At 43.2% G+C, this 7,427-nt stretch overlaps 1 protein-coding gene and 2 non-coding genes across 3 annotated transcripts; 1 reads left to right on the top strand and 2 right to left on the bottom strand.

Annotated features, from left to right (window-relative positions):
- Nucleotides 1-5,618, top strand: LOC123104134 (uncharacterized). Its single transcript, XM_044525886.1, has 5 exons — nt 1-274; nt 637-743; nt 3,694-4,530; nt 4,700-4,861; nt 5,042-5,618. Exons 1-5 carry the CDS (start codon nt 202-204, stop codon nt 5,429-5,431), a joined length of 1,569 nt encoding a protein of 522 aa, XP_044381821.1. The 5' UTR covers nt 1-201; the 3' UTR covers nt 5,432-5,618.
- Nucleotides 5,619-6,936: 1,318 nt separating this feature from the next.
- On the bottom strand, nt 6,937-7,053 carry LOC123109119 (small nucleolar RNA SNORD14). Its single transcript, XR_006452413.1, has one exon. It is a non-coding gene; the product is annotated as a small nucleolar RNA SNORD14 (small nucleolar RNA).
- Nucleotides 7,054-7,069: 16 nt separating this feature from the next.
- Nucleotides 7,070-7,210, bottom strand: LOC123109393 (small nucleolar RNA snoR2/U65). Its single transcript, XR_006452625.1, has one exon. It is a non-coding gene; the product is annotated as a small nucleolar RNA snoR2/U65 (small nucleolar RNA).
- Nucleotides 7,211-7,427: the final 217 nt, after the last annotated feature.

Here is a 7,427-nt window from a genome sequence, read left to right as displayed (position 1 = left end):
AGCTCCTAGGGTTTGGTTCACGCCGCTGAGTGCGCGGCGGCGCCGATCCGGTTTCGTCTCCCGCGAATTGCCTTCGTCCGATTCAAAATCGAAATTGTAACTGGGACGGCGGGAAGGCGGTCACCTTTGCCGGGTTCAAATAGACAGAGAGAGGGGGGCAAAACCTGCCCCGATTTCTCGTGTCGGCTTCAGCAGGGTATCATGGGGCTGATGGCGCTCAGCCGGTTGATGTCCATGCGGCGGGATCGGCGCCACCGGAAAATCAAATCCCGTAGTAAGTCGGATCTTGCCCCTCCCTCCCGTCGCGTCGCCTAAGTTGTTTTTTGTGCAGACATACTACGTAGTATTATGCAGAAAATACTCGATTTTTACTCTTTCTGCTGTTTGGATATATAATCCTGCTGTATGTCTGGATATCAAGATATTTATCTCTTTGAGTAACCTATAGATCTCTTTTCTAACCCCAATTCGCACTGGTAAGTAACTGACTCACTGACCAAATGGTGACACAATATTACGGTTCGAGACGACACACCCAGCGTACATTACATACTGAAAACACTAGTACTAGTTTGTTGTTTTCTTTATGTTAATGTCTGCACTATTCATGACCATGGGTGATGTGTCCTGTCCCAGGTATGTCGATTGCTTCAGCGGCTAAACGAAAGGGCTCGCCCGGTCGACAAGTTGATAACCCACGAGGTCGCAAACGGAGAAGGTATTCAGTGCCGGATCTTCCAAAGGTACGCCAATACAACGCTGAGGATTCCTAGCCGAACAATGATATTCAGTGCCAGCCACTCTATTTCACAAATCATTGGAACTGTAGCTAGGCTAAATGTAAGCTGTGACAACATATTTTAATCAAGGACTTCATTCACTAATTTGTTGTTAAAAGCGTGAAAAACAAATAACCAGCTTCCTCGGAATGCTGGGCACAAGTATTTAAAACGTTACAACACACATGCCAGGCACGTTTGCTGTACAACCCACAGTTGTAAAAAGAACACTCAATGATTGAGATCATGTGACACATGGGCTTTGACGACAAATGGTTTCGGGTGGATCAAATGCATCTTCCAATCACTGACCTCCCAGTTCTCGGTATTACTGAATGGTGTGCCCGGCTGTCAATTTGCCTGCTGTAGATCTGTACGACAGGGTGCCCCCCTGTTACCACTCGTATTTGTGCTAGCCGTAGAGGAGTACAATCTTAGCCATGCTAGCATGTGTTAGACTGGCTACACTCATGAAGGAGTTGCTCTTGGATTATGCTGAGTCTATCAGTCTCAAGGTCAACTTTCAGAAATCAATTTTGGTACCCATAAACATTTTGGATCAGACTACCATGGAATTGGCTGCCATTTTCCAGTGGTCTGTTGGTACTACGCCGTTCACATACCTGAGCCTTCCGATGGGGACGACGCGCCTCTCTTGCTGATTTGATGCTGTTGCGCTGTCCTTGCTCTCCCATGGTAGCAAGCTGGCGTTGCTCAATTCAGTCCTCACCTCCATTGCATTATACCCCATATGCACCATCAAGGTATCTCCCAAGTTGGTTGAACAATTTGATAAAATCAGGCGCCGATGTCATTGGAGCAAGAAATCTGAACAAGGGGGGAAGTCCAATTTGCTTGCTGCCTGTGATCTCGTGTGTTGCCCCCAAAATCGTGGAGGCCTAGGAAATCTTGATATCAAGGTACAGAACATGGGGCTACTGCTCAAACATCTCCATTGCTTCTATAACAAGCATGACATGCCATGGATCAACCTTATCTGGTCAACATACTGTGGTAATGATGCCTCTCACAGTTCTGACCCATGCGGGTCCTCCTGGTGGCGAGATGTGTTCCAGCTTAATGACATTTACCAGGGCTAAAAAATTACAGATTCTTCTTCAAAAACCTGCTGGCTGACGGGGCCTTTGGATGGATCTGGAAATCCCAATGCACTATGAAGCTTAAGATTTTTGCCTGGCTCTTGCTTGCTGATCGCCTTAATACTAGAAAGATGCTTTAGAGAAGGCATTATAATGTTCGAAATGATGTTAATTGCGCACTTTGCACCCTTGCAGTCGAAGAAACAGTGGAGCACCTATATTTTCGTCTATTTAGCGTCGCTTGCTGAGCATTTGTCAGTATTTCCTGGTCTGCTGGTGGTGATAGACTTCGCCTTGTCCACTCCGGGCCGGGAGACAGGGGTGGTCCTGCCCTTTGTTCATGGAGATATTCGTCATGGCAGCTTGGAGTATGTGGAAAGAACAAATCACCATATCTCCCAAGGGATCGTTCCCTCCCATCGCTCCTGGATTGCAAGATTCAAGATTGAAGCGACTTCCTGCTGTTATCTCATAGGGCAAACCCTGGCCCTTTTATTTCTGCCTTTGCTAACTCTTTCACCTAGTCCAGCCCCCCCCCCCCCCCCCCCCCCCCCCCCAAATGTAATTAAACAAGTTGTAGCAGCATAATGAATGTGGCTACCTTTCTGTCAATTACCAAAGTCATAAAAGATATCAGAATTATCTAAATAAACAATGTATATACCACAAGATGGTAAAACTTGCTCCATGCTTTTCTCCAGAGTCATCATATGTTTCATATCACTTTAATTGCCTGTTCCACGTTCTGAATAGATTGGTTCCGCATCCTGAATAGATTGGTTTGTCACCTCACTGAAACCTTGTATCTGATCCTTGCCTCAGAAAACAGTCCAGCCATGATCTCAATGGCAAGCAGGCACTTTCTAGCCTAACTAGCACAGTCTACAGATTATTTCTGAGTACTTGATTATTTATCTGAAGACAAATGGTCCTAATTGAAGGAACAAGCGATATTTCTTCCATGATTATGTAAGCCAAAGCTTTTGCCAATCTTAAGTCCAACTCTCCCTTCTTAAATTCACACGTCTCTATCTTTCAAATGTTCTTTCCTCCAACATTCTCTGAAGCCCTCTTGCTACCTTCTGTATGCTTCTTTGCACAATTCGCCTCCTGGCCAAACATTTACTGTCAGTTTCATTCTTGCTGCTTAAGTGACACAGTCTCTAGTTTGTCCTTTTCTGAATCACAAAATTAAAGCCAACAAGTTCAGCAATTTCGGTCAAAACTTAGTCACTGAAGAAAAAAAATCAAGACAAGTTAAGAAGCCTACCTAGAGCTACTTTACATAGAATTCCTCTCATACTGTCTTAATGAGCCTAGAAGCATACAACTACGCACTTTCAGAGTTCCAGAACTGCAAGAACTGGCAAAGTTATCTGTTTTGATAAACTTGAGTGTAAGTGTGATATTTCACTACATTGTTGAAGTTATTTTCTGGAACATGTTTCTTCACGGCAAAAAAAAAAGATGGTGTGCTTCTGCACATTTTATCCTACTTCCATATTTCCCACTAGAGCATTGGCTTCAGTGTTATGCCTTTTAGGAACAAGTAATACCGCTGTTTAGTGAATAAAACAGGCCACATTTTAGGAGGGCCACTAATGACACTGTCAAGAAAACCATTTCTTGATGTAATGCTTGATTTACCCACCACAATCGCATTCTGTTTTGCTATTTAACACTAATACAGCAGACGTTTCACAGAGCACCTGGCGCGTGATACTACTGCATATGGTCCTATTTCCCCCTGGTTAAAGGATCCACTTGCCTATACAATTCCAGTGTTAACTTTTCTCCTATTCTTGTGTTTGCAGGACATCTGGCATGATATACTGTCCCTGCTGCCACTGACTGATGCTGCTCGAGCTGGCTGTGTGTCTCAAACATTTCGGAGCTCCTGGAGATCCCATCCTAACCTCACCTTAAGTATGGAAACACTGCGCCTGGATGGACATACATGCAGAGAAGATAAACTGGGGCGGATTTTCACCAACAGAGTTGACCACATTATGAGAAAACACTCGGGTGGTGTGAAGACATTCAAGCTTCACTACTGTGGTTCTTTTTTTGACAGCAGTTATCTCAACAGGTGGCTTGAGATTGCTGTTACTCCTGGGATTGAAGAAGTCATACTTTCAATGCCTGCAGGATGCAACACAGTTAATTACGACTTCCCATGCTCAGTTTTACTCAATGGGAGTGGAAACTCGATTCGACATCTTAACCTCGACCGTTGTGCTTTCCATCCCACAGCGGGACTTGGTTGCTTGACAAGGCTGCATCTGTATCAGGTGCACATTACGGGAGATGAGTTAGGACACCTTCTTTCCAACTCTCTTGCTATGGAAGAGCTGAATCTGAATCGTTGTGACAAGATCATCTGCCTCAAGATACCTTCCCTGCTACATCGGCTCAACTGCCTGACAGTGTTTCGTTGCACAGCTCTGGAAGTGATAGAGAATAAAGCTCCAAATGTTTGCGCTGTTCACATTGATGGCGCCCTAGAGAAACTTCCAGTTGGAGATTTATTGCAAGTGAAAGAACTACAAATGCTGCATGTCGATGAATCTAACCTTGTTCATTATGCTCGTTCCAAGCTTCCATTCATTATGCCAAATCTTGAATTCCTCAGCGTATGTTCGGCTGAAGAGGTATATTCTCAAACTTCAGTTTTTCCTTTATTGTTTTGAAAGGATGGCTAGCAGTACATTTGATTGTCAGATGCAGGCACTATTCATATAGCAGTAGTCGTGTCATGGAATATGTTTAACCTTTTTTAGGGAAGAAGTATTTAACCTAGACCTATTCATCTATATGCAGATGTTCAGTACGCCACTCTTAGCTGTCAAACTCCTGTACCTTAAGAACCTGCAGATCTTTCTTGATGATGGACAGCTGGGGGGATTTTCGCCAGCCTATGATTATTTTTCTCTAGCTTATTTTCTGGATGCTTGTCCTGTCCTGGAGAACTTTATCTTGGGTGTAAGTCACTTCTCCTCTACTACTTATGTTCCTAAATGTAAGACGTTTTGGCAGTTTAATTTAAACTGCCAAAACGTCTTATATTTAGGAACCGAGGGTGTGCTTTCAACTATGATATCTAGTCTCTGCATGCTGTCGAACCATTTAACTCTAGCGTGTGTTGTGTTCCTATGGATGCAGGTATTACAGACTCGAGTAAAGCATGAATTGATTTCTGCTGGAGACTCAAGCATGAGACGGATACCAGGACATCAGTATCGCAACATGAAGAATGTCAGTATAATGGGCTTCTGCTCTGCAAAGAGCATGGTCGAACTAACCTGCCATATTCTTGAGAATGCAACTTCACTCGAGTGCCTTATGTTGGACACTGTATACGATAATCGGGAAGACACTGATGGATGTTGTGTCAAGGGATCTTCTGGTGAATGCCGCCCGATAGGCAGGAGTATGATCATGCACGCCCACAAAGGGCTATGGGCTATTGAAAAATATGTTGCGGAGAAAGTTCCATCCACAGCCAAGTTAAATGTTAAGAAGCTATGCAGCCGCTGCCATAAAATTAAATGAGTTGTGCAGCTGTGCAACCGTACCATTCTTTGTAGTAGTATTTGACTAATTTTTTCCTCATGTACCTTTGAGTCAACGAAACAATCTAGTGGTGCTGTACAAGTACATGAGCTGTGTTCTGTCCAGGCTGTTCTGTGTAATGCACATCATTTGTCGGATTGTATAAAATCCAAGGAACTTTCGTGCCCTTGCCAGAGAGGTCAGGCCTACCTTGTTCTTTCATGATTTTGTTCTTACAACGGTGACCTACTTAGCTTGCATTCCTTGTAGAAACTAATGTCACTCGACCATCAATTCTTCTGCTGCCAACATAAATCTTGCGAAACTTATCACCGGGATTCAGAATTAAGCATGTGTATCTGTAGGACAATTTGTTGCTAGCACCACAAGTGACATGTTGATTTACAACCTCTACATGGACGAGCATGCACAAAATACTTTTCTTCTCATTGAGACGGAAACTTGATAGGAAATGCATCAGTTTGTGTTCACTATAATGGCAAATTTAGCATCCATACAGAACTAGGAGCATCGACCGCCATGCAGCGACAGTCCTACTCAGGCACAACATTTTATGTTCCTTTTCAGTGAACCTACACACTCCGAACGCAGACAAGAATTTAACACAGACGGGTTGATGCAAGCACTTCAATCAGCTATAGTACTATAGAACAAATCATATTTGAACACATAATCAACAAAGCAAACATAGCATTTCAGCTTCAGAACGATTACACAGGAGCATTCCGACCACAGAAAATTAGAATCTACGGTAGACAAAGCAACTCAAGTTCCCCATCCTTTGGAGAATTGAGCCACGGAGAAAGGATCGGCTCATCAAGGGACAAGTCACATGATTTGAGTCACACCAAAACAAAGAACAAACGAAGCCACAGACTTCGTTTCGCTTCTGGTTGACACAGAGTTGGTGCACCAGGTTTAAGTGGAATACAAGTGATTCCTATAAAGAAAACAAAGAACAAACAAAATAAGTGCTCTTCAGACTGTTGATACAAAACTAGGTAGACAGAGCAAGAGCATGAATTGTGGAATTGACCAATTCGTATGAAAGAACCCAGGATTGTGCAAGTGCCGACAAAACAAAACATTTGAGAATGGGAGACACACGAACTAACACTTGGTAAACAACAGTATCAAGAACAAAAAGGACGAGATATCCAAGGATTGTGTATCCAGAAGATGCAAAAACTGCGACGATCGGGAGCTGTTCAATTTGGCTTCAGAAATTGCAGAATGGTAGCATGGACGCATAGCGACCAATAAGTCCCAAAAGATGGTATTGTTAACATGTTCTTCATCACCGGACAAATATGAACAAACACACAAACATCATTAGTCTCAAGCCTGGCTGGGCGAAAGCTCTTAGGCGGCAACTGTGAATGTTCAGAGAAACAAGCCTTTGTGATGCAGGAGCATATTGAACATACTATGTTTAGAGTGATGAAGCTCATTGAGAAACACAATGTTGACCAGGAAAAATAACAATGCCCAGACATCCAAGGAATTAGCAGCATCAGCTCTCAAGCCTGGCAAGGCGAAAGCTGGTAGGCGGCAACTGTGAATGTTTTGAGAAACAAGTCTTAAATTTAGAATCATCGCCATACTTTTCCCAGTACCAAATCAACTCAAAATAATAGGCTCCATGGACTTTAAACTGGAATAGTCTTAGGTTCCTATCAATGCGTGAAAACTGATTCCTGGCCCAATAATTGATCCCCTGGTCAATGCTTGTAGCTACCAGAGAAGGACCATTAGGCCCAAGTTAGCAGGCTAAGTCATAAAGAATCCATCAAGGACCGACTTAGAATCACGTACACTCTATGAAAGTACTAAAATACTGTTTGTGTGTTATAGAACAATGCTTTTCAGCTTTTACAACCTCAGAAAGCCACATAAAATTTCATCACTTCAAAATCTGACACAACATGTAGCTAATAATCATCCGGTACTCCATAGATAGCGCAAACATATGCAG

This window comes from Triticum aestivum, chromosome 5A (genome assembly GCF_018294505.1).
Source record: "Triticum aestivum cultivar Chinese Spring chromosome 5A, IWGSC CS RefSeq v2.1, whole genome shotgun sequence".
Taxonomy (NCBI): Eukaryota; Viridiplantae; Streptophyta; class Magnoliopsida; order Poales; family Poaceae; genus Triticum; species Triticum aestivum.
This window is presented reverse-complemented; position numbering and strand designations above follow the sequence as displayed.